Below are 27154 nucleotides of genomic sequence, written 5' to 3'. Positions count from 1 at the left end.
TGATTCTCAAAGTGATTTCTCATAAGAAATAACAATTAGAACAGTGGTCCTCAAAAGAAGCCTGAAGTCAAGTTGTTTTATTTCTAATCTTACTCAAAACTACATTTAGAATGGATACAGCAAAAGCTGGCTCTTGTTGGAGTGAAGCATAGGGTCCTACTCAGTTCTCAAGATAACTGACCTCCTTCGACACCTAAAATGTAAGAGCAGCTGAAAATGTGTGGGCCACTCACTCTCTAACAGAACCCCTCTCCAAGGCTGGAGGGGAGTGGATGGTTAGAGGATTCTCTGGTTAGGGAGCCCTGCTTAGGTCTGAGCTAAACATCACAGGCTGGGTTGAAAATAACCCACGGGCAGTTGCTGGGTCCAGACACATAATCATGTTTCCACAGCAACAGGCTCACTTGCTGAGGGCATTAGAAGCTACTCTGTCAGAAGAGAGGTTAACATATAGTAAAGGGACATTTTGTACACTAAGCAAGAAGCCCCCTTTGGTGATTAGAAAGTGGGAACTGGGGGGCAGGCAGGCTTTCCTCATGGAGTCCTGAGTTCAGGTATGAGGACTAGAAGGGAAGCTCACTCATTTGATTCAGCCTCAGGTTCTCTCTACCCCTCCCCGGGCCGCCCCTCACCTGCCAATGATGCTCTTGATCTGTGAGTCCTTCTCCACCTGTTGCTGTCTTAGCCTCTTCTCACTCTGCTCCAGTCGGGCCTGATACTGCATCAGAATTTTGCTGGTCTGTTCCTCCTGGGACAGCAGCCTTCGCTCATACTCTTCTAGCTTCCGGTTGGACATATGAAGCCTCTCTTTCAGCGAGTGGATCTCTTCCTCATACTCCTTCACCTGCCCGCCGGGCAAAGGACCCCGCACTGTGAGGGGCACCTCACCCTGATCCCACTGCCCAGCCTCCACCCCTGCATGCCAAGCACAGCCAATGCATGGTGAGGGTCAGTCCCAACACCTCCAGCCTCTTCCCACGCACACACACACTTTGAAAAGGTCCTGCAATGGAATCGAGTTCCCTCAAAGTGGAGAAAGGCCAGAATGCCCACAGTTTGAAATGTATACATATATGCTCACATGTGCACCTAGGTACATGAGAACCCATACATAAGTCAAGATCACACTTGAGTGACTGTACCGCAAAATAAAGATAGGGTGACTCTTTGGCCCCAAATCACAGAAAATGAGGGAGGCTCAGGAGTGAAAGTAATTGACAAGGGAGAGAAAGGTTGTGTCCAAGGGATAGAAGTCTGGGCTTTAAATGAGAGCTAGCCTGAGAATCCAGAAATGCCTCTCTTGTTGATAATAACCCTGTAATTCTGACCTGGATGGGCTCCAAAGAGTCATTTTATCTCCCCTATTAGCTCTAAAGTCTAGTATTGAGCTATCCAACACAGCAGCTTTTAGCTATCTGTGGCTATTTAAAAATTAAATCAGACTAAACATTTAGTTCCTTGAACGCACCAGCCACATATGGCCAATGGCTACTGTAACAGTGCAGATTGTAGAACAATTTCAGAAAGTTCTGCAGTTCTACTAGATAGTATAGAATCATCCTTAACAGATTCCTCATCTAAATCATGCAACAAGAGAAAAAAAAAACTTAAGATTATCTCCTCACTTTCTGAAGAAGGTACATACATAACCAACCCCATTCTAGAATGTGAAGGAGACAATGATTCACTGTCTAGGATGGCCACCTTGAGGCTTTAGGGCTTAGTTCTCTCTTAGAACTTACTGGATCAAGTTCATCTGAATCAGCCTATGCATTTTTCTATGCTCAAAGACCCTTACTCCCAACAAATCTCTCTCTGCTCCTCCAAGCTGTAGTCATACCTTTCTAATATATGATCTAATCGTACAGTCACCCTCTTCTTCAGAGTCCAAGGAACTTTCTGCTAAATTATCTATGTGTGCCTCTGAGGTTTCACTATTTTTTGCTCTAGGCCACCACCAGCTGAAAGTCTGGATGGTCTTTCCACACCTGGTCAATATACACCGGTTTCCAACACTGGCCCTATCACCTATCTGGACATCACTAGCAGTCCAACTACAACCCCTACGTTCCCACCCAATTAACCATTTCACACCATGAAGTAATTTGCCCTTGCCTGAGCAGTCATAGGAGCCAGGGCTTATATAATCTCTGGGGAAGAACATGGAGGTGAGCCTAATATATTGTTCCCAGACAGTCTATGCTGCCTGTAACCCATAAAATAAAGTTGAAACTGGCATCTCAACAGACTGTACCTGGTCTCTCCTAATAGGCTGAAGACTTCTCACAAGAGGGGATCAGGTCTTTGTCTTTTCTTTTCACCATAACTCCCTGACCCTGGAAGTTTCCCTTGGAAGTGACTAAGAGTGACCCTGTGGGTAAAGGGAAGGACGGGGGCTTGGGGCTGGGAGGGTAAGGCGTACCCTGTCCAGCCGGCTCTCATCCATCGATTTAGAGTACTCCTTGAGCTTGTACTCTTCCCGCTCGATGTGGGCACTCTCAATGTCAGCTGATAGGTGAGGCATATTGGAGACCCAGGCCACAGTCCGTTCGGAGGCTGGCATTGTGGGGTTCAGCGTGGATGGAGTCTGAGAATGCTGAGACAGGGCAAGGTGGGATAGGAAAAAGCAGGGTACATTTAGAGGGAGAAGAGGCTGTGTTAAATGAGATACTAGTCTTAATACTATTCCCCTACTCTGGCACTGGTATTTTTTTTTTTCTTTTTTACCAGATTACTGCTCAGCCCTAGCTATTGATGGGCAGAATCTGGAATTAAACCTGAGACCTCTTACATGCAAGTGCTGTGCACTACTGCTGTGTTATCTCCCCAGTTTATAACTGATCATGTTTCCCTTCTAGTATAGGAGCTCTAGAATGGCAGGTATTTCTTTCTGCTATTTGCTTCTAAAACCATAAAGCTTGGTGGGTGAAAGGAAGTGAGAAAAATGGCAACTTCAGACCAGACTCTATTCTACCCATCTAGCTCCCCAAACTATATCCTCCCTCCTGCCCTGTTCCATATCCCTCAGGCTTTCCTCCCACCCTCACCTACCTGTTTCGTGATGGAGGGCTTCAGCCCCCCACCCCCTCCGCCACCGCTGCCCCCGCTGCCCCCAATGCTGCCCTCTTTGCTGAGGCTCTGTTGTCGTGGACGGGCAGGGCCATAACTCGGCTCCGGTGACTGCAAGAGATTCCCACTGGAGGGCCGGGGTTTCTGGGCAGCACTGACTGTCAACTGCTGGGACTTGCCCCTCTGCAATGGAGGTGGCTGGCCCCCACCACCCCCACCACTGCCCCCACCACCACTCCCACCTCCAGGCCCTGAGGGGGCAGGCCTCTGAGGACCAATGGTAATCTGGGGAGGGGACAGCATGTGCTGCAGGTTGTCCTGGAGTGAGAGCTGCCGGCGGGTGAAGTCAGTGCCAGAGGGTCCAAACTCATCACTGTAGCTGTGACTGTGGAGGATGGAAGCGGCAGGGGGCTTGGGGACCCCTGAGGATAGGTCCTCACTCTTGCTATAGCCATGGAATGGGGCAAAGGTGTCCCCAGGGGGCTCTCCACCTCGGTGGTGGTGATGGTGGTGATGGTGGTGATGGGAGGAGGGTGGGCCATGGCTGCCACCACCTCCGTGGCCCCCTGGAGGGCCCGGCCCATCAGCAGCCATGTGGAAGAGAGGGTTCTGGAAGGAGAGGGGTATGCGTAGTTGCTGGGCAGGGACACCGTCCGTGGTAACGCCCATCTGGCTGAGGCGCATGCCAGCTGCTGTGATGGATGAACCACTCCCCTGGGAGAGGCGTCCGGCGGGTGCAGGCCGCAACCCCAAGGCTGCTGTCAGGGAGGCCTGGCTCGAGTGTAGCAGGTCCCCAACTGCTGCCAGGTTGGACACACTGCTGCTGTTGAGGCGACCACCTGGCCCGTCGCCCTGCAGGTCTAGCATGGAGACACTTTTATTGACACTCAGCATCTTCTGCTCTGGCTCTGTGATGTCCGAGCTACTTGTGCAGTAAGCTGGTGAGGACCGAGCCAGGGGTGGCCGGCTTACGTAGAACAGGTCTTTCCCCCCACCAGGAGGTGGCGGGGGTGGCTTTTCCTTGGTTGGGGAGGGGAGGCGAGCCATATCCATAGAGCTGTCAGAAGGGAAAGGGGCACACAAGCAAGAGTGAAGGCCAAGGCTATGGTGATTGAGCCAGCTATAATCCGGCACAGGCACTAGGGGAAGACATGGGGCCCACAGGGCAGGGCTAAGAGCTGGCAGTGGCAGCTCTGGAGCAGGCAGGTGGATTTGTGGGAACAAGGAAAAAAACAAGACCCCTTCACAGGCCCAGAGAAAGGGAAATGTGGGCAGCAAGAGGAGAGATATGGGGCAGGTCTGGGCAAATACGGAGATGAGGGTGCATGGAGGAGTAGAGGAAAGGAGGAAAGTAAAGGTTCCTGGCGTGGGAGTGGGGGAACAGACAGGAGAGGAGGGCGGGGGAGGGGAGAGCCCCTCACCTGTTTAGGCCTCGAGCCATGAAGGACTGAAGGTCGATGGAGCTGGAGAGAGATGGAAAGAGGGGCAAGCACAGACAGAGAAAAGGAGAGAGGTGGGCAGAAGAAATGGACAAGTGGAAGTAGGGAATAGTAGAATGAGTAGGGCACCATAGAGGCAGACAGGGGCAGAAGAATAAGCAGGGTGGTCACCAAACAAGGAGCAACAGTGATACACAATTCCCCCTAGGGTCCAGGTGTTCCTTCTCTAATGCTAGGGGTGGGGAAGCCTGCAGTTCTGGGGAGGGGGTGCTATTTACCAGATATAGCAGAAACGCTTGACTGTTCTGACACCACATGCTAACCCAGTATGTACAGGCTGGACTCAAGCAGGGACACAAATCGGAACTTGCAGAGGGAACCACCCCCCTTGGCTTGCCACAAGTCAAAGCTAGAGAAACCCCCACACTTTTCCTGGGGTTCCGTCTTTCTTGCTCTTTCTGGCTTTAAAGGGCTCTCAGCCTAACTACTGGTTATGCCTCTCTCTGCCATCTTCTCTGAGTACCTGCCCCCTTTCCCTTTCTTTCAAGCCTTTCAGAGATGCACATAGAACCCAGTGAAATGGATCCTGAACTTCTATGAGCTAGGTATGAGGACAGTTGGGGTTGGGGCAGTGTGTGTGGGGGGGTATCAGAGCTTCCCAGGGTGCTCACCTGTTCAGGTCCCGCATCATATAGCCCTGCATCTCAGCCGATGGGCCCCGAAGCACCATGGGTTGAGGCCGGGGCCGCTCACTCTGTCGGCTTGGCTGCCTTTGGATGTTGGGGTTCCTCAGAGCTGTGCTGATATCATTAAGGAGCCGGGGCAGTGGGCCCAGCTTCAGGAGGGCTTCCTGGAAAAGTGACACTATTACTTGGGAGTTAAGTATCCAGCTATGAGACAGTCACACCTATCTTAGGGATAGGTATGTTTTAACTCTGTCACAACACAATCATAGAAATTACTAATTTCTCAATAAAGTGATACTGAAATTAGAAAAAAAAAAAAAAAGATCTCACAGGATATAGGTTTTGGGTCAGGGGCTATAGCGGCATATCTGGGAATCAGAGAAAAGTCTGGGAAGCTCTGAAGACATGTAGGGCTGGAACTGGGACAGAGAAAGGGTACATTGGCTGACCTTGCTAAGCTGGGGCAACACCTCCCAAAGCAGGGCATGCAGTGTAGAGAGCTCTCGGCCCAAGTCGATGTAACCCTCAAAGCTACTGCTGTTGGTCAATGTATCCAGGTTGGAGATCTCATACAGGAACTGCTGCATGGAACCCCACTCCAGCTCCAGAAACTCATTCATGAATCCCAGAAAGTCCTCCTTTGAGGTAAACCTGGCCAAGGCATCCAAAAGGTAAAAGTCACACACAGAGATGCCCTCACAACCAGCCGGTCTCAGGGTCTCTGAGAACTCAAAGATCCTCCCTGCCCACCCCTAGCCCACCCTTGCCTCCTGCCTGAGGCTTCCCTTACTTGGAAAAGTTAGCCAAGTTCTGGATGACCTTGGCGATAAGGGTGAGGGTTCGTGAGGTCTGCTCATCTGGATATTCCTGCATGAGCCCAAAGAGACTGGGCGACATAATGGCTGGGCAGAGGAAGCGCAGGAAGAGCGAGGCGCTGATCAGCCTGTCAGCGATGTCCTCCCGGCCCCGCTCTGCACATCGAAGTCGCCAAGATGCAAACACCTCCTTCAGCTCCCTCGGGAACACGCTGGGGGAAAGGGGTGGGGAGACAGAGAGAGAGAGAAAGAAAGAGAGAGACCGGGACTGAGCCCCAGAGACCCTCAGCTTCCAGGGAGCATGCTGAGGGGGGTGGTAGGAGGTGAGGGTGTGGAAACAGGTGAGAGAGACAGGGAGGGAGGGACTGCAGGAGGAAGACAGCTTGCGAAAAGAAGAGGCCATGGCAGAGGGCACAGACAGCTTAGGGAGAGAGAAATGGAGTGGGAGAGAGGGTGAGGGGAGAAAGACATGTTGGAGAGAGACAGAGGGGTGTGTGAGAGAGACAAGGAGAGGAGAAGAAAGACACCAGGGAGAGACAGAAATGGGAGAGAGATGGAGGGTCACTTGAGGTACAGGGAGCTCGGACCCCCCAACTCTTCTGGATTCCAGGGAAATGGGGATGGAGATACCCAGGCATGATCCCAGTCCCTGGAATGCCTCAGCTCACTCCTCCACCTCCCCATCTCATTCAGTGTCCCATTGACACCTTAAACCCTGGCTCTGTAAAGGGAAGCTCACTATCGCCCCCACACCTCCAAATGGCTCCTCCTCCTGACTTCTGTGGTTCTGTCAATGAGGCCACAGGTCTCTCAGACACCATCCTCATAGCTTGTTGAGTCATCCCTGACTCCCCAAGGATATGCCCCCAATCAGTTCACATCTACTGCTAATCCCTTCCCCCAGAGAAGGGGCTTATAATAGCCTCCTCCTGCTTTTCCTGCCATCATCCTTATTCAGGACCTGATCTCCACACCTGACCCACTACAATCACCCCAAGCAAGCCTGGACTTCATTCTCTCTGTTCCAATCACCTGTCTCCAACTCCACTTGGGATTAATGGTCAATTGTGAGGTACTTCTAGGCACCAGCACCACTAATGGCATCTCATTACCTACCAATGAACTTAAACTCCTTAACCTGGTTGATGGGGCCTTTCAGATTCTAACTCTAATCTCTCTGCACACCTCTTTCCTACCATTCACCATTAGGAGATCCATTAAGCCTGCTTTCTAAGTGCTGCCCTCACAGCTCCTGAGGATTACACCTTCACACATGTGCTAGCTGATCCAACAGCTTTCTGAAATGCTTCTCTGTCTACCACATCCATATATCAAAACCTACCTAGTTTTTAAAGTCCTTTGTGTGTGTGTGTGTGGGGGGGTGTCCTCCATGAAGGCTTTCCTGCTAAACCTAAAGCTCTGCCTTCTCTGATTTTATGTCTCATGGGAGACCAACACTTAGCACTTAACACATCCTAAAACTGTCCTGTGGGGGAGTGAGGGGGGGAAGACAGTGAGAGAGAGAGAGAGAGAGAGTGTGTGTGTGTGTGTGTATGTGTGTGTGTCTAACTTGCCCTTGCTCATTCTGCTGGAAGCTCTCTGAAGGTGTGCCCAGGCCCCAGCCTCCTCTGACCTATGGCACCAGCATACTTTGCCCATAATTGGTATTCAGTCCTCTGAGAGGATGGACAGATGAATGAACAGATGAACAAAGGAATCCCCTAACCCCGGCCTCCCAACCCAGCGTTCCCAGTCTCACCAATGGGAGTTGACCACCTTGCACAGGGCCAACTCACAGCACATACGCAGGTTGGCCTGGTGCTCTGCCAGACTGGATGCTGTGCACTTGATGGGGTCCACCTCACAGTTCTCCTCAGACTCATATAGAGCACGGATGAATTCCCCTGTAGTGGGGGTACAACGGGGTGGTCACACTCTAAGGGCAGGGACAGACAGGGGGTTCCTGAGTTAAGGGGATCTGAGAATCAGGTAGTTGGAAGTTAATCAGCATCAAGCCAAAGATGGATGGGCTGGGATCTAGAGGAGCCAGGCTTATGGGTGGGGTGGGCATCTGGTAGTATTTGTAAGAGGGAGATGTGAGGGTGGCCCATACCAATGGCATCCTTGAGGTATTTCTGACCAATCAGTCTCATGTACTCCTCTATGGCTTTAGTGGCGAGTGTGTTCTCGCGGAATATGAGGTGCTCCCGTTCCATGAACCGATCCACCTCAGACATGGCCATGTCTGAAAGGAAATCCTGGGGCCCAGGAAAATCCAAAGGTCAACTTTTCTACTCATATCCAAACTCAAGAAGACAGAAGCGCTAAGCCTCACTGCCCACCGCCCCAAGATCACCTTTGCTGGGGACACAGCACTTACCTTGGCCTTGCCTGTACTCTGTAGGATGTGAACCAGTGCACTGGCAACCTCCTCCTTGCCCTTGACATTCAGGGCGGGTTCCAGTACTGCACATAGCATCCGATAGTGGTTGGTGACATACTCTGCAAACTCCTTATACAGCTCCATGGGCAGAATACTCATTGTCTGATAACGTGCTTTCAGTCGCACAGCCGGGCAGCCACCTTTGCCTTTGCCCCCTGAACCTCCCCCTGACCCCCCTCCTCCACCTGAGCCCATCCCCCCAGAACCCCCACTTCCTGTTGGCAGGGTGACAGGGTACCACTGCTCTGTGAAGTGGCGCCCAGCCAAGGTGGCCACAGGCACAGTCACCAGGCCAACATAGCCTGCCTTGTCCTTCTTGCGCTTTTTGTCTGAGTCACGGTACAGATGCAGCCGCAGGGCACGAACAGCCGGCAGGTTGTTAAACTCGAAGTGCTCACCCCAGAAGACAGTGTCCCCTGAGGCAGAGCGGGGCTTGGAGGTGGTGCGAGCATAGAGCATGTCGTCTAGGCAGAGCTCACAGTAGTACCGCTTCTTGGGGGGCAGCTCCCGGGCTTCTATGATCCACAGTTTCAATACATTGTCCACCCGGCGGCTGTTGTCCTGGCATTGTGGGGTAAGCATGGTACATAAAGAGACAGAGAGACAGACACCAAAAAAAAAAAAAGTGACACAGTGAGATAGTCATAAGTTTGAGAAAGAGTGTACTGAGAAGGAATGTACTAGACTGAATAGTCTCCCTCCAATTCATAGCCACTAACAGAACCTATGAATGAAACCTTGTATAGAAAGAGTCCAGATATAATCACATTAAGATGTAGTCACACTCGAGTAGAGTAAACCCTAAATCTAATGAGTGGCACCTCAAGGGAGAAGGAGATTTGGAGACCAGAGACACACAGTGAGAAGATGGCTATGTGAAGATAGAGGAAGAAATTGCACATACATTGTTACAAACCAAAGAATACTAAAAATGGTAAGTGTCAGAAGTTATAAGAAGGAAGTATTCTCCCCCAATATTTCAGAGGAGCTTCAAGACTCCTGAAGAGAGAAAAAATACACACACACACACACACACACACACACACACACACACATCAACGAGAGATAGGGAGAGAGAAAACAAGAGCATCACTCTAGTTCATGGGATACCAGAGATTGAACTCAGGATCTCATGATTGAGAGTCCAATGCTTTATCCACTACACTATATCCTCGTCTTAAGTTCTACTTTTTCAAGTGAACTGAATTATGGCAATTTTGTGTATGTGTGTGTGTGGCAATTTTTTAAAAAATATTTTATTTATTCCCTTTTGTTGCCCTACTTTTATTGTTATAGTTATTGTTGTTGCTATTAATGTCATTGTGTTGGATAGGACAGAGAGAAATGGAGAGAGATAGGGAAGATAGAGAGGGGGAAAGAAAGATAGATACCTGCAGACCTGCTTCACCACTTGTAAATCGACTCCCCTGCAGGTAGGGAGCCAGGAGCTCGAACCTGGATCCTTATGCCTGTCCTTGTGCTTTGTGCCACCTGTGCTTAACCCGCTGTACTACCGCCTGACTCCTGTGTGGCAATTTTTTATACCAATCCTGAGAAACTAACAGAAGAGTAGCTTATACACCAAACACAGAATCGGTACTAAAAATTTTTTTAATTTTTAATTAATTAATTTTATTTTATTTTTACCAGAGCACTGATCAGCTCTGGTTTATGTTGGTGAAGGGGATTGAACCTGGTACTTCAAAACCTCAGGTATGACAGTCTGTTTGTATAACCATTATGCTATCTTCCCCTGCCCAGGGAGAGATTTTTAAACCCAAAAATATTAAGAGGAGAACTGGAGATTCCTTCAAAGACAATCAAATCAGGGGTGGGAGATGGGGTGGGGAAGAGAACTGCAGTGGTCAGGGAAAAGGCTCAATGGGTAAGGTATAGTACATACATAACGAAGGCCCCTGGTTTGTTCCAAGAACTACATATGCCAGAGTGAATTAGTGCTCTGGCCTCTATCTCTCCTAAAATAAATAAATCTTTTAAAAATAACAATAGTGGGCTAGGAAGATAGCATAATAATAATGTAAGACTTTCATGCATAAGGCTCTGAAGTCCTAGGTTCAATCCTTAGTACTGCCATAGCCAGAGATGAGCAGTACTCTGGTGTCTCTTCCCCTCTCCCCTATTCCTCTCTCTCTCTCATTAAATTTAAAATAAAACATTTAAAATAGTGAAGGACTTGCAAACACAATGTCTTGGGTCCAATTCTTGGCATTGCATACACCAGAGTGATACCCAGGCTCGCTCTCTCTCTCTCTCTCCTTTTAATAGACAATTCAAATAAGTAAATGAATAAATACAATTTTAATTAATTATTTTTAATAATTAATTAATAAGAATAAGAGATACTTAGAGGGAGAGGGGAGTCAGGGAGAGAGAGAGAGACCTACAGCATGGGGGGAGCTTCACGAGTGGTAAAGCAGGTCTGCAGGTGTCTTTTCTCTCTCTCTTTCCCTCTCCCCCAACTCTCTCAATTTCAAACTGTCCTATCAAATAAAAAAGAAAAAAAAATGGCCACTGGGAGTAGTAGATTCATAGCTGGCACTGAGCCCAGCGATAAACCTGGCAGCAATAAAATTTTTAATTTAATTTAATTTAATTAAAAAAGAGACACCTGCAGCACCACGTCACCATTCACGAAGCTTCCTCCCTGCAGGTGGGAACCAGGGCCTCAAACCAGGGTCCTTGCACATTGTAATATGTGCAGTCTCTATCAGCTGTGTCACTCACTGCCTAACCTCTAAAGTAAATCATAAAAAAAACAACAACTGTGCAATATAGGAGAGGTGAGGCTAAACAGTTACCGTGAAAAGGACCTAGTGCACTACATAGTCAGGCTTAGATGATGCTATAGCATGTTGAAAGGTCCCTGTATGAACTAAGTAACAGCCAGCATCTTAGCTCTAGTTCCTTAGGAAGAACACAGAAACAAGGGTTCCCCAAGGAGGATCACCAGGACTATGTATTTATTGGAGAAAGGGATACAAAAACAGCTGACAGAACTGGTAACATTTCTCCTGGAAAGACACCTCAGAGGTGGCTCCCTGAAAATTGTGTTGTCTTATGGAAACACTGCACACAGAGGCTAGGCCAGCACCTGTCAGGATATTAGTGAGACCTTCCTGCCTTCTGGGATGATAGCCAGCAGCCCCATCAACTTTTTTTTTAATATTTATTTATTTATTTATTTATTTATTCCCTTTTGTTGCCCTTGTTTTATTGTTGTAGTTATTATTGTTGTTGTTGTTATTGATGTCATTGTTGGATAGGACAGAGAGAAATGGAGAGAGGAGAAGAAGACAGAGAGGGGGAGAGAAAGATAGACACCTGCAGACCAGCTTGTAAAGTGACTCCCCAGGTAGGGAGCTGGGGGCTTGAACTGGGATCCTTACGCCAGTCCTTGTGCTTTGTGCCACCTGCGCTTAACCGGCTGCACTACTGCCCAACTCCCTTTTTTTAAACCATAGCACTGATCATCTCTGGTTTATAGTAGTGGGAGGACTGAACCTGGACCTTTGAAGCCTCAGGCATGAGAGTCTCTTTGCATAACTATTATGCTATCTACCCCCCCCCATCAACTTATCTATGCTATCAATAGTAGAAAAAAAAGTATGGGGAGTCGGGCGGTAGCGTAGTGGGTTAAGCGCACATGGCGCAAAGTGCAAGGACTGGCTTAAGTATCCGAGTTTGAGCCCCCGGCTCCCCACCTGCAGAGGGAGTCGCTTCACAAGTGGTGAAGCAGGTCTGCAGGTGTCTATCTTTCCCCCTCTCTGTCTTCCCCTCCTCTCTCCATTTCTCTCTGTCTTATCCAACAATGATGACAACAATAATAACTACAATAATAAAACAACAAGGGCAACAAAAGGGAATAAATGTTAAAATTTAAAAAAGCATGAAGCAGGAACAAAGGAAAAAAATAAGTAACAGAAAAAAATGGAGGTCACCTTCTGTTCCCATGGATCCCCTCGACTTTGGCTTCCTCTTCCTTCAGCTTTCTGTCCTACCTGTGTCCTCCTGGAGGCTATTTTTTCACTTTTGTTGCCCTTGTTGTTTATCATTATTATTACTGTTTTATTGCTGCTGATGTTGGATAGGACAGTGAGACATTGAGAGAGGAGGAGAGACAGAGACGGGGAGAAAAAGATAGACACCTGCAGACCTGCTTCACTGCTTGTGAAACAACCCCTCTGCAGTTGGGGAGCTGGGGGCTTGAACCAGGATCCTTATGCCGGTCCTTGCGCTTTGCACCATATGCTCTTACCTCTCTGCGCTACCGCCCACCTCCATCACTTTTTTCTTATAGCAGCCCACCTGTGTCCCTTTACTCTCAATACCTTGTTGGGTTTTACTGCCCGCTGTAGATTCTCGATCCATTTGTCCCTTTCGGCTGCAGAACGACAGGCAAAACATTTTGTTCCTGATGATGTTGTTACCTAGAGAGCAGGGCATTAAGTTGAGATGGGATTCCAGCAGGGAGATGACTCAAGAACTTGAGATTCCACCATCATCTCTCCCTCTCTGGTCTATCCTCCTTTCTCCCAGTTCCAGAGATTTCTGTCTGACATTCCTGCTTGTGCTACTTTGTCCAGGTCTCTCTGCCCTCAGCCATCATCACCCCTGCCTTTTGACCCTCCCTAGTCCGCTTGATCTAGTACCTCAAAACAGAACTCCTGGCCCAAGATGGAGCTGTGCACTGGCTTGATAATAGAATCTTCATCCAAGTTGAGTTCCAATGCTTCAGCTGCACTGCTAGGACTCAGCAAGGACTCATGAGAGTGTGACTCCTTAAAACTTTGCATCAGCCGGGCCCTGGCAGGCAGGAAGTTCAGAAGACAGGATCAAGACCCTCCCTCCTCTTACATACCTGGATGTCTGCATCATCAGTCCAGTTCTAGGACAGGCTTGAGGAGAGAAGCCCCTTTCATGTGGACAGAGACAAAAAAAAAAAAAAAAAAAAGCCCAACCTGTAGGACATCCCTCCTCTCCGCCTCACCCGTCACCTCAAGGGATTATGAAGACTGTGGACACCTAGAAATATCTCAACACAGAAATAGATCATGGCAGAAAAACAAAAAGAACATAAAGGGGGAATGAAAGGTTAAAAAATAAGAAAAACTAAGTACAAAGATGCTTAGGCATGACACACAGCTTGTGCCTTTAAAAAATTAAATCATTTGAAGAATGAATGAGGAGAGAAGTTTTTTGCAGAAAGTCTTTATTGGGGGAAGGGTGGGGGAATCACAAGAAATAGGAGAAAGCTGTGGGCGGTAGAGTGAGAATGAAGGTAGACTGAAAATAGGGCTGAGGAAGACAAAGAGAAGAGGAAGGTGAAAGTGTGAGGGATATCTGGAGAGATGGACATGGAAAGAGAAGAGAGAACTTGAGAAAATCAAGTGACAAAAGCATTAGCAAGGGCAAAGAGCAAGGACGCCAAGAGCAATGGAGACCGGGTGCAGGAAAGAGGAAAGGGGAAAGAAAGCCGGCGGCAGGACAGTGAGAGGTATGGAAATGGCTAGGGGATGAAGAGTAGCGAGCAGCAGCAGAGGGAGGGGGAGCTCGGGTGTGGGAGCCTCCATGGGGCTATTTATAGCAGCCCCGTCATTCGGGCCCAATTGGGCTCTGTTGCCGTCAGCGCAACGCCCCCCCCCCCCCCCCCCCCCCCCGCCCCCGCGGCCAGGAATACCATACCTCACCCCCTTGCCGGCCCCAAATCCAGCTCTGGTGACATAGGAGGGAGCAGGGAAAGGTGTGATTCACCTATTGCAACTCCCCACCAGCCCCATCCCGGGGGCTGCCAGACAATGGGCAAAGGAAAGGAAGGGTCCTCCCCGGAGAGCATTGGGTGTGAGGAAAAAACCCTAAAAGGACCCCCCCAAAGTGACAGAGAAGCAAATATCAGATATCCTCCACTCCAATGTCAGAAACTGTGCCCTCTGGTCTTCCCAGATGGCTTCTGGCACATTCCTCAACCTAGGGACTCTTCTGCAGCCTCCCTTCCCCATCCTTCCAACCAGCCCACTTGTGCCAGCTTTCTCTCCCTCGGCTCCATGCTGCCCCTTCTCTTCTCTATCAGCATTTGCCAGCCCAATGCCAGGCCAGCCTGCCATCCATCTCTCTCACCCTTCCACTGAGATCACGCTGTGCCCTCTCCTACCAATCCACAGCTCCCCTCCCTGGATTCCTTAAATATCCCTCCAGGTTTCATTTCTCCCTCTCTTCCCTTCTGTTCTTCCTTACTCCTGGGCTGGAGCTCATCCTACAACTGACCAGCAAAGGGTCCCTCCTTGGTTTCACCTTCATGCCCTCTCCCGTCTCTCTGCTATCCTCTCCCTGCACCCTGTCCCATCCTGGTGCTTGCTCTTCTCCCTCCTGCCTGCTCTAACACCCCTCAACCAATCTGAGGTTGTCAATATGCACTCTGACAAGCCCCATCCTTTCCTCATCTCATTGTGGAGCCCTCCAACTCTAATGCAAGCCATCCCACCCTGATCCAGCCCACTCCAGCCCCTGTACTCCATCTACCTGTCATGGTCAGCACTTCGGAAGCGAGGCAGGATCTGGCGAAAACTGCTGGTCCGGTCAAGTTTGGGTTGTGACTTTGTGCGTTTGATGGAGCTTTTTAGCCTCCGGCTCAAGAAGCCTTGCTGAAAGGGGAAATAGGTATAGGAGTGGGGTGGGGTGGGGGCACTTCTACCTATTCATCCTCATCTGGTAAAGAGCCTCTGGATAAAGGTGGGATGAGGGGATAAAGGGAAGTCTCTAGAGGCAAGCAAAAGGGGACAGGAGCCCTGCTACCAGTTTATCTTCCTTTGCTCCCACGGGTGTGAGCACATACAAACACACACACACACACACCAGCTTGGAGAAGGTAGGAGGGCTGGTCTGAGAAGTAGGGGGGCAGAGCCAAGAAGGGGAAACCAAAGAGGTGGGGAGGCACACTCACACCACACACTCATATGCTCTCACTCTCTCTCCTTCCCTCCTGCCCCCTTTCTCAGAATTCTGGAGCTCCAGCTGGGACTGAAAGGGAGGGGGCCCAGCTGAGCCACATCTGGCTGGGGCTTTCACTCACTCACCGAGGGCCGGAAGGGTGCAGCGGGGGCGGCCTCCATGCTGTACTGCTTCCCCCCTGGGACGCTCTTCCTCCTCGAGCGACCCAAGTGGTATTCTGAAGGGGAAGGAAAGGGCCAGAAGGGAAGCTGGGGAGGAGGCCCTGCTAGCCAGGGTTTCCACCCTTGACCCAGGTCCACTTGTCCACTTCCCCCAGCCCCTCAGCCACTCAGCTACTCAGCTACAGCCTCACCTACCCCCTGGAAAGCAGCAGGAAGAGCATCTGCGACTGAGAGGCTGTCGGCGGGAAGGAGGGGGCAAGGAAACTGAGCCGGAGCCCCCAGAGGGGGATGGGGTGGGGGGCCTTAGGCCCATGACTGGGGCTGGCAGTCAGCACAGGGACATGGCCAAAAGGATCAGTAAAACCCAGTAATAAAGGACACTGAAGAGCCACAGACTCCAGATCCTTGGTGCCCACCCCCAAAGGAAGGCGCTAGCTGTGGGGGAGCTGGGTTAAAGGTCATTGCCCGATGGCTGACTTTCCTCTTCCCTCAGCTGGGCACTTGTCCACCTGCCCACCCACCCCCCTTTTCTGGAACCCTTGTCTGTTCAGAGGGCCTGGGCTGCCTCCCATGACCCCCTCCCAGGACTGGAGGGGGAAGTCTTGGAAGGGACCTGCGAGGAGTGGCAGGAATAGAAGCCTGGAGACAGAAATCTAAGAAAGCAGCAGAATGGGGGTGGGGGGCAGGAAAGGGGCCTCAGTCCATGTGCACTGCAGTAGCCGGGACTAAGGATAGAAGGCAGAAGGGAAAAGAGAAGAAATGCCAGAGAGTGGGCCGAGAAGAGAGAGGATGAGCAGTGAGGGTTCAGGGGACTCTCAAGTGAAGGAAAGGAAGAGGAGGAGGAGGATGGGAGGTAAATGCGGGTGAAGCTGAGATTGCCCAGAGTCTAAAGTGGCGGCAGCTCCAAGAAGGGCAGCTGAAGCTCTGGGGCTGGGAATTTTGAGGGGACGAGGGACTGGAGAATGAAAGTGGGGGGATGCCAAGCTCCGGCTCCAGCTCCAGAATGGCTGCCCAGGCCTGGGCTCCCCCTTCAGCCCCACAGTCACCACTGCAGCCAATGGGGGGGCAGGTGCTGCATCAGGGGCGGGGCTACCATCTCCACGGCAACAAGAAGCTACAGGCAAGAGGGGGATGGACCGGAAGAGCTAACTATTAACACTCTCAGTTCCAGAACAAGGAAGAACCACAGCCACATTTTCACTGTCTGCCTCCCGAATTGAAAATCACCCACAAATTGCCCTAGAATCAGTCCCGGCTTCCCGTTATCTCTAAAACCCAGGTGTTAGGAGCTTTGCACACAAAAATATTGACCCCATGACACAAGACCAAGACCCCTATCAGTCCTCAGAAACATAAGTGTAGAGCACGGAAACATACTGCATTGTGGGGGGGACACGTATATAAGAGCATCAATATAAAAAATAAATTCGGGTCGAGGTGCTTCTGAGATATACAGACAGCTGTAAGCACAAGAGTGCCATGAATCCATATTCTCAGACCCTAAAGCCTACATACTCTGTAGAATACATGCTAAGACATATGTGAGCACTGCAATAGGATTACATACTTGAACCCAGACACCTACATGAGAACTGCTGGTGTGAACATGTAGCCTGAGTCGCATGGGCAATCATGTAAGCAGCACACTACAGAAATGGTCATTTAACCCATCCTCTGCTTCCCCCCTCACACACACATTGCCCACACAGGGAAAGCCAGTTTAACCTCTAAGACACATGCTTGAGTACACCATGATCCCTATCAAATCAAGGTATCCCCAGATCCCAAAGTACAGATAGCCTTCATTCACATGAAAAGTACAACCACAGGGCAGGGGTAGAAAGTATAATGGTTATGCAAAGAGACTCTCATGCCTGAGGTTCTGAAGCCCTAGGCTCAATCACCTGTACCACCAAAAGTAAGAGTTGATCACTGCTCTGGGAAAAAAAAAAAAAAAAGTACAACCACATCCACTCTGTCTCAGGCCAACCCACCTATCCGGCCCTCCCCTGACTGCAACACAAGCATCCATGACTACTAACAGCACAAACAATATAAATGAAGCAAACAAGTTAATCATCCTTCTGCTATATGCTTACCAACACATCTAAGAGCTCAGGATATCTTTTTCCTAATTTCTGCATTGCTCAAGTATGGCTGCCTCACTCCCATCCCAGTGAATCTAGCTCAGCCATTATTTTCATATGCAAACTCTTCTAATAATGACACAGAGTCTAACTTTAAATCCACTAAATTTTACTTTGGAACTAAAGAATTAACAGAAGGAGAACAAATATGCCAATGGGTTCACTTGGTTCCTGAAAGTAACATAACCTTACACATATCACCAGGAACTAAAAATCCATGAACTCACACATAAGTCACAGGTACACAGAGGCCACATACAGAGCTTACAAAAATTCACAGCCATGAAGAAAATAATAACAGTAACACACAGGAAAAGGGAGCAGGGTGACAGAAATATAGGACATCCTGTTATTAGTGCTGTATGCAGTGACATGTACAAAAAAAAAACAGCACATACCCATGTACACACAAAGAACAAACCTGGTAAGCATACACTTCAATCTTGGGTCTCCATGTCCCAACCCTGCACGATGTATACACGCATGCACACACATAACAGCCACCTACACAGAACCGTAACACAGGCATTATGCACACTCCCACACATGTATACACCCAGTGTACACACACAATTGCACTCACAGAGCCAGTGCCTGGACTCCAGCCTCTCCAACCTCTCTAATCTTACCATCACCCACAGAATCTCCCCTCTGCCTCTAATCACCCAAATCCCTAACCTTCTCTTTGGTTTTTCTTCCATGTCACACCCAACAGGCAACTCTTAAAGGGAGCCAGGGGAAGGAGGCTGCCAAAACAGGATGAGGAACAGAGTCGGGCAGAAAGCAGAGAAATGAGAGACAGAACTCTGTGCTGGGGACAAGAACGTCTTTGCTATAATAGGTCTAATGAAGCCTGAGTGACCTCCCTGATCCAACCAAGCTGACTCTACAGGGTCTCTTCTACCTTGCCCCTTTCTTCTGAGATCACTGTACCAAAAGGCCTGACTCCCTCCTCCTTCTCCTCCTCCTCCTCCCACCCCCAGCTCTGTGGTCCCCTCTCCCACCATCTCCATTTCCCCATCTTGGGCTCACTTACCCTCTCTCTTTTCTAAATCTGGCTATCTCCTACACTCCTGTTCTCCAGCTAGTCTTTCTCCTTGGCTCTCTCTGCTCTCCAAGCCTCTCTTGATCCTCTGCTTCCTTTTTCTACTTTTCCTCTTCCCAAGATTCTTGCCCTCTCAGGTTGTTTCTCCTCCTGTTCCCTGTTCCTTAAGGAACAGGGGGCCCACACCTGCATAACCCAAAGGTGGATCTGGATCATATACAGCAGGAATCCAAAGAACTCTCTCATATACACACTTACTCCCTGCCCCCACTTGCACACTACCCACATCTAGACACACCCTGGACACCCATGCTGGGATTGACACAGATACCCAGGCCAATGATGGAAGCACGCATGCAAAGACACACACCTGCCACCAGGGACACAGAAAATCTTGCTCATACAGCCACACATCCACACACAGGAGACTGAGGGAAGGTGAGTCCCAGACAGGGACGTGCATTCTCAGGGTCAGAGGTGACGGGCATCAGAATGGGCAGTGGTCGACCCAACAAAGACAGGCGAAGCCAGGCTAAGACAGGCTCACAGCCGACTGCACATGTGTGCAGGAGGACCTGGGTCTGTGTGTGCACATGGCACCGACACGCTGGAGACACGAGCATGGGCGCGGGCACACACGCGGACACACGGGCGCCGAGACCACCCCGCCCGGCCGCCCCCGCGTTCCCCCCACACCCGCCCCGACCCCTCTCCGCGGCCCCCCCTCCAGTTACCATAACTCCCCCCACTCGGAAGATGCAGCGAGAACATGCGGAGGGAGCAGCTGCCGCCGCCGCCGCGGCCTCCCCACCCCCCCCGCGCCCACGCACCGCGCGCCCCCGCCCCCCGCGCGCCCCGCCCTTACCTCGCGCCGCCCCCCGGGGGGGTCGGGGGTGTCCCCGGTGAGGGAGGGAGGGACGGAGGAACGGAGGGGCCCCGCCCTGCGCGGGGGAGGGGCGGGGTGCGGCGGGAGAGGGGGCGGCGCGAGCCCGCGCGGTGGGGCGTGGGGCGGGGGGCGGCGGGGCCCGGGACGGCCGGGACGGCCGCGGGGACGGCCGCGGGGACGGCTTCCTCCGCCGCCGCTCCCGCCGCTGCCTCCGTTGCCCGGGCCCCGCCGCCGTTGCTAGGCGACCGCTGCTGCCGTGGCCGCCTCTGTCACGAGCCCCGTCGCCCGGAGACAGCGCAAGAGAGACGGGGGAGGGGGACGAGGGGACCCCCGAAACCAGCCGGGCCTCCCACCATCCCCTCCGGAGCGAGACCCCCCACCACCCAAAACCGTGGAAGGAAGGGGGGCGGCGGCCCCACCCAGCGGAGGAGGAGCCGCGGATTCCGGAGCCCCTCCAAGGTCCGGCGACCTCTCCTGGGCTGAGCATCCACAACCTCAGCTCACAGCGCCGCTGAGCCAGGACCCCAAGGTCCCGAGACCCCTCTGCTCCTGTGCACATCACTCAGACCTTCCATGTCTCCCTGAAAACCCCCAAAGGCTCACCAGCTACCCATTCAGGAAGCCCTCCCCCATCTCGACACCCCTAAAGCCCTCCATCCCTAAAGTCCCCAACAGGGCTATCTCTACATATCACCCCTAAGTCCAAACACACACAGGAGACTCAGGGTAACAAGAAAGATGAGGATTATATGGGCAAAGATAGCCAGCCACCCAACATGTCCCATAAGCATGTGACATTCTGGCCTGGACACACCGATATGCACATGTGCACACAAACACACAGACCTTCCTCAGACGTGAACATGACTCACACATACACACAGATGTGACAGACATCACACACATTCCCTGTATACACACCACCACCACCGCCACCTGACTTTGCCTCACGGAGATGTGCTACCTACCCACACCCATGACCATAGGCTTCCAAGACAATGACACACATCCCTGACAACCACCCACTAAGGGTCTGGGAGCTGGTCCCCAGGGCAGGGTGGTCTCTCAGAAGTGGACTGGAGGGAACCAAGGCCAATGGATGAGGACAGGCCACTGGTCTCACTTTGAGGAGGAGCTGGAAGCTTGGATCCCTGAGGGATAGGAGCACTGATGGAAAGGGTCACCAAGGGTTGGGGGAATGGAGGAACTGGATCCCTGGTCCTGGAAGGGAAATGCAGTGTTAGGGGACAGTGACGAGGGGGCTTCCGGGGGCTGAGGGTGGGTGTCTCTTTGCACCTTGGCTGCAGATCTCTGTTCTCTGCCTTCATCTCCCCTCACTGTTCCCATGGAAACCTTTTAAGCGAACTTCTCAGGAAGACAAAAATCTTTTTTTAAATGACTAAAGAGGGGGGTGGAGGGGGGGCAGAAAAAGGGAGGGAGGGGAAGAGACAGATGGAGAGAGGGAGAGAGTTGGAGAACGACTGAGTAGATAGCTCTACAGACAGACAGAAAGGAGATGAGATGGGGGTCTAATGGAGTTCCACCAGGAGCAGAGGAGAAGAGAGAACAATCAAGTGTGGTAGCGAAAATAAGATGTATTGGAGAGGAAAGAAAGGGAGGGGTGTTTATAGAATCTCAGAAAATAGAAGCAGTCTATGAGAAGAGGGTGAAAGGGGATAAGAAGAGGAAAGGCCCTCAGACCTGAAGGTCTGGAAGAAGAGTCAGGAATGTGGGGGTGGAGCAAAGGGGGGCAAGGAACTAGGTCATTCATTCTCTCCAAAAATCCAGATCCAAGGGCTGGGAGGGACAGAGGCAGGAACAGTCGGACAGGCGGGAAGCTAAAGATCTAAGGAGACTATTTTTGCTACCACCCGGGAAACAGTCAAACTTCGCTGCTGGCGAGGGCAAAGGGAGAGAGAGAGAGAGAGAGAGAGAGAGAGAGAGAGAGGAGAGAGAGAGAGAATAGGACCGCTGGGCCACTCACCCACGGCTCACGCAGCCCAGAGGAGGGCGCCTTCAGGCTCCCACTCCCTGGGAGCCAAGCTCTGTCCCCGCCCCCTCGCAGCCCCTGACAGCTCCCTCTGCTTCCCAGGCGCCCCTCCGTTGCCGCCTGGGTTCCCTTCGGCCCTCTCCCCACCACTGTCCGGGGCACGGGAGCCTGCTCGGCCGCCGTACCATGCTCGCCGTGGGGCCGCCCCTCCACCGGCACGGAGACCGTGCGTCTCAGCAGTTTGTTGCGGCTGGACTCGCTCCTCCGGTCCCGGATCAGAAGGGGGTGTATCTATGGGAGGGGGGGGAGGGGTGTCAGACTCCTCCAGCCCGTGCCACCTCTCCTCGCCCCCTCCTCCTCCGAGGCAGGCTGGACCTCCTTTCCCACAGACCCGCCCACCTCTGCCCCGGCCCCTAAGCGCTCAGACTCTGGGGTGAGCCGCTACCTGGAGCACCCAACTCGCACTTTCTACCTGACACTCTCCATCCTCCCTGCCTCCATTGCTTTAGAGTCGCTCGTCAGGGCTCTCTCCCAAAACTACATTCAGCTTCTCCCGCAACCCCTCAGGAATTTGCCACTCCCTGAATCTACTTTCCCCTTGACCTTCAGTTCCTCCATTCTGCTTTCCTCCCAACCTCCCACCTCCCTCACCCCCTTCCCTCCCTCCGTGCCTGTCACGGGGGTAGCAGAAGCTGCATTTATAATCAGGAGCCACAGCTTGTCTCCCTCCCACAGCCCGGCTTGCGGCCAGACAGACCCAACCTCCCCCCAAACCCCCCGGGCCTGATCACCTCCCCCCACCTTTCATCTCCTTCCGCACCCCTCACATATAACCTCTCCCTTCCCTTCTTCAGTCATCACCCTCACCCTAAACCTCACCCACAACTCCCTCATACCACCTCTTTCCCAGCCTCCACTTCTCCATTCCTTCACCGTTACAGAAGTCCTCCCACCACCCCCAACTAGTCCCTAGTTCCATTACCCATCCACCTCGACTCCCTATGGCTCTACACACTGCTCATTTTCCTAATTCTCTCTCTCTCCACCATCTCCACACCCTTCCTACTCCAGATTCTGACCGCTTCTGTTGCTCCTCAGCTTGATGGTCACTGCTCCCCTGCACCCCTGTCTTCTCTCTTCCTCTTCACAACACTTATTAATTCCAGTTTTCCCACTTCATCCTAGACTCTAAACCCTTGGTCCACCTAAGTGATCACTAGTGTATCACCCAATGCCCACATTTTCTACACAGCCATGTTTCTCCCTGCACTCAGGTGCTCTCAGATCTCTGATAACCCTGGTTAAACCCCAACTTCATTTCCAGCCCTGCCTCACCTCACCCTCCCAAACAGCTTCTGTGACACATCTCTTATCACCTCTCAGTCTCAAAGGCTACCCCATCACTCTCTGAAGGCTGCCCCCAACCCCCAACATCAGCCCCACTCTCTGAATCACACCTCTCAGAGCACTCACCCTTCATATTCAGGTCCCCAATTTCTTCTGAGGGACCCTCCACTGCTGATTTAGTTCCCAAATCAGAATCTACAGTCCCTGGCTCTCTTACTGTCTATATAGACACCACTTCCCACAAGAAGAAACCTTCCCTTCATCTCACCCTTTTTACTCTGGCTGGTCTTTGCCTCCTTCTAGACTCCTATTCCTTTACATGACCTTCTGAACTTTCTGAACACCTAGTTTCCTTCATCCCCAGGAGTCCCTCCCCTACTCCTTCCTAAGTTCTCTCAGTCTTTCTGGACCCAGCTCCTTCTCAGTCTTCATTGCCATCCACACCAAGATCTACTGACCTATGCCATCTCTCCCAAAAGCCAAACAACCTATTCTTCCCTGTTTTTTTTTTCCCCCTGAGTCTCTCACTGCCCAAAAGATGGGAAAATGGCTAGTGACTGATGAGTTTTGCACAGTGGAGGGAGGGAAGAGGGTTTCCAAGGAAATAATCCTTCCTAAATGGTCCGTCCTTCTCCCCCCCACACACACACCCGCTTTTTAACCCCTTTCCCAAGTCCTTCAGTTTCCTTTTATAATTCTAACCTGACCCACAGTATGGGCAGGTAAAAGCAGAAGGTATCTCTAAATCTTCAGAACCACTTCTTTTGCCTCTCCCACCCCTGCCAACACTAACACAAGGCTTTCAGAAATCACCTGCCTCTTTTTGTCATATTTTAATTTAAATCTCAACAGTTACCCTCTTCCCATTGCTTACAAGTGTTTCTCTCTATTTTGCCTGCCTTCTTTGTGTCTCTTACTCCATTAGTAAGGACTCTCCCCATATTTCTCTCCACATTCTCCCATGGTACCCAGAGATCTCCCAACCATCTCACCCCCGCTCACCTCATCCTCATCCAGCATGAGAAGCTGGTTTCCCGAGATGATGCAGAACCGAGGGTTCCAACCAGGACGATCATATGGGGAATGAATGTATTGGGTTCGGTGCATAGGGGGTCCCCGTACATCTGGGGGACAGAGACATACAGAAAAGGTAAGGAAGCTCTATGTACTTGGAAGAAAGAGACTTATAATGATAAGAGAGTCCACAAAGGTGGGAGAAGGGGATCCCATCTGCCTTGAGTTGTCAGGCACTGGTAACATTAAAGAAACAGAAGATAAGACTCTATACTTGGGGGAGAAAGAGGGTAGGGGAATCACATCACATGGGGCCTCTGTAGACTTGGGGGAAGAAATACAGAGGGTGGCTTAGGGCAGAAAATTATAGCATGACAGAGAGGATAGAAGTCTGGGGGCAGAAAAAGATGGAGTTCTTCATTCACTTTAGAAAAAATATATAGGTGAAAGGACAGAAAAACTGTCAGAAGGGAAACAGTGGTTGGTGACAGGTGTTTGGGAAGGGCATATAAAATGAAGACTAGGACTTTGAATGAAGAAGACAAGGACTTTGAAGAACACACACACACACACACACACACACACCATCTGCAAGAGTAAGGACAGCTACACAGCTGGAGAAAGAATGATTGGGTTGGGGTACAGGAACATTTGGATCTTGAGATTTTGAGAGCTAATTAACAACTGGAGAAGAGAAGAAGTGAAGGAAATTACCTGTTCAGAGTCAGAATGGAGAATGCCTCCCTTTCTGCTCCATCTCCTTCCTCCTCTCACTCTTCCCTTACCCCAACACTGTTCTTCCTTTGGGGAAAGTTCTGATGTGTTTGTTTGTTTGTTTGATTGATTGTTTTCTTTTGTTTTTTTAGTAGAAGAGTTAGTCTGTTGTTGTTATTGTTATTTTTCCAGAGCACTGTTCAACTCTGGCATATGGTAGTACAGGAGATTGAACCTGAGAACTTAGAACCTCAGCTCTAAGACTGTAAGAGTTTCTTTTAAAAATTTTTAAAATTATTTTTATTTATTGGGTTGCCAGAAATCGAGAGGGTAGGGAGAGATAGAGAGGGAGAGACACCTGCAGTCCTTCACCACTCGCAAAGCTTTCCCCCTGCAAGTGGGGACCAGAGACTCGAACCGGGGTCCTTGCACATTGTAACATGTGTGCTCAACCAGGTGCACCAACACCCAGCCCCAATTCTAAGAGTTTCTTTGCACAACCATTATGCTGTCTTCCCTGCCCTCAAAGTTCTGGTCCTTCTGGTGATAAGCGGAGGGTGAATCTTATTAGCTTCTGGCTGTGGAAAAGCCCGGGAAGGAGAAGATAGGAAATATTGCCCTTTTTTGAATGAAGAGAGTTTAGACTGATCTCTTCCCTACTCCAGATCCAAAAATTTAATACTGTCATTTCCTCTAGCCCCACACCCCAAACCACCACCACAAAGGCTCCTTACAAGAGGAAGGCCAAATCTATAGCTTTGGAACCTCTCTAAGGCACCAGTGAGAAGCTAGAGGTAGAAAGCAAAGAGATGAATGGTAGATCCAGGCTTTTGACACAAAGGGAACCATCAAAGACTAGAGTTGGGGATAGGGACACAACTTCCAGAGGAGAGAAAAAAAAAAAAAACAGGGGTCTCCCATATTCAGAGATGCTTTCAGGGTCTCTCTTCCCCAATTGTGTTGTTCTGCCTCCCATCCCTGAACATTGCCTCCTCTATAAATCCTGATGGTACATACTGTCATAGGAACAAACACAGGGAACAAGCTCTTTGAAAGAAGTGAAATTAATAACAGAAATCAGGTTTAAAGTATCAGAGTGAGAAAGAGTTTAGAGGAAGACATCATTTTTACAGAATAATTAAACATGGGTATATTGCAGGGCAAGAACCGGCCTTTCAGCTTCATTCCAAATGAATACCATGATTTTTGAAAAACCTAGCCCCTTTCTGCCTACAAACATGTCCTTCAAATTTGCCCAACCTGAGAACTGGAATCAGAAGTCTGTCAGAACGTAAGTATTTAAGACACCCACTTATTTTGAAATTTTGACCACCTCAGTGCCATCTCAGAGAATCTAACCCTTTGGATACAAGATTACCAGTAAATACCTAGGCCCTGAGACTACAGACACTGCAGGCAATGTGCTCCCAGCACTCATATTCCAAGGACCCCCATAACAGAAACCTCTTGACACACATAATCATTATAGGAGGGGATGGTACAGGCTGCAGCCACAAAGAGGCAGGTTAGACTGGGGATGGGAAACCTTCCTCCTGGGAGCAGGGAAGGACATAAGGAACTTGGGAGCAACTCTAGAAACACACACACACACACACACACACATTGTCTAGACTTAAATTGGGATGATTCTGGGAAGCAGATGTAAGAGATGCAGAGACACCATTGAGAAGGCATAAAGATTTTACTAGGATGAAAAATCCCAGAGGGCTCAATTGGGGAGCTCTTGTAGGCCCTGTTCCAACCACCAACACCTGTGCCTTTGCACCACAAATCTAATGCCACCAGGAAGTAGGCATGATAAGAAAAGAGGAATGGGTGATAAGAGCTGGTTTACTAAGGAGAGAGAGATAGGCATAAACTGGCAAACAAGATGACAAGATGGGGACTGGAGTAAGGACTAGACGATGGGCTGGGGGCAAACAGCAGGGAGAGACCTAACAGAAAAAGAGGCAAAGGGTCAATTCTTAGGGACAAGGGGATATACCAGAAGGCCCCAATTGGACATGGGCCACAGGGAATGAGGTAGATTTTTTACAGGGTATAACAAGAGGGTCAAGGAGGGGGTACAGAAGTGGTAGACATATAAGGGTGCTACCAGATAGAAGAGAGGAAGAGAATGAACAACAGAGGGGACTAATATAGGGGAAGGACAGAAGGGGGACTCATATAAAGAACGGACATCATATGGGGGAAAGATATAGGTGATGGACACCAGAGGAGGAAGGGACAATGGAAATAAGGATTGAGATGGGGGGAGGGGGGCAAAAGTGGTGAAGTGAAGGCAACAGATTAGACCTCAGGCATTATCTGCTTTGGTCTAGGGCCTTCATCAGGGTACCTTTACTCCCATCACTCAATCTTACATTGAAACTCCTCCCCACCCCACCCCCAACAAACACACACATAATCTG

General features: G+C 50.6%; 1 protein-coding gene across 12 annotated transcripts in view; it reads right to left on the bottom strand.

The window, feature by feature from the left end:
• Positions 1–27154, bottom strand: part of SYNGAP1 (synaptic Ras GTPase activating protein 1) — a 34321-nt gene that overhangs the window by 6279 nt on the left and 888 nt on the right. For 4 of the 12 annotated variants that reach the window (XR_009549482.1, XR_009549483.1, XM_007527438.2 and 1 more), the window contains exons 2-17: positions 23997–24118; positions 21833–21938; positions 15544–15635; positions 14990–15111; positions 13123–13276; positions 12802–12900; positions 8390–9013; positions 8123–8267; positions 7769–7913; positions 5985–6221; positions 5644–5845; positions 5180–5358; positions 4491–4532; positions 3052–4126; positions 2423–2596; positions 633–844 (exon numbers count right to left, since the gene is read on the bottom strand). Coding sequence is in view for 9 of the 12 variants with exons in the window: in XM_007527438.2 (XP_007527500.1) it covers positions 633–844; positions 2423–2596; positions 3052–4126; positions 4491–4532; positions 5180–5358; positions 5644–5845; positions 5985–6221; positions 7769–7913; positions 8123–8267; positions 8390–9013; positions 12802–12900; positions 13123–13276; positions 14990–15111; positions 15544–15635; positions 21833–21938; positions 23997–24118 (3730 nt within the window). In the remaining 3 variants the exon portion in view is untranslated. Of the gene's footprint in view, positions 1–632; positions 845–2422; positions 2597–3051; positions 4127–4490; positions 4533–5179; positions 5359–5643; positions 5846–5984; positions 6222–7768; positions 7914–8122; positions 8268–8389; positions 9014–12801; positions 12901–13122; positions 13277–14989; positions 15112–15543; positions 15636–15774; positions 17888–19505; positions 19578–19636; positions 19768–21832; positions 21939–23996; positions 24119–27154 lie in introns of those variants that run through there. The other 8 variants (XR_009549484.1, XM_060189607.1, XM_060189605.1 and 5 more) reach the window with 7 other exon arrangements.

The sequence above is a fragment of the Erinaceus europaeus genome, chromosome 4 (genome assembly GCF_950295315.1).
Source record: "Erinaceus europaeus chromosome 4, mEriEur2.1, whole genome shotgun sequence".
Taxonomy (NCBI): domain Eukaryota; kingdom Metazoa; phylum Chordata; class Mammalia; order Eulipotyphla; family Erinaceidae; genus Erinaceus; species Erinaceus europaeus.
The sequence above is the reverse complement of the archived record's forward strand: the minus strand, read 5'-3'. Positions and strand labels throughout refer to the sequence as shown.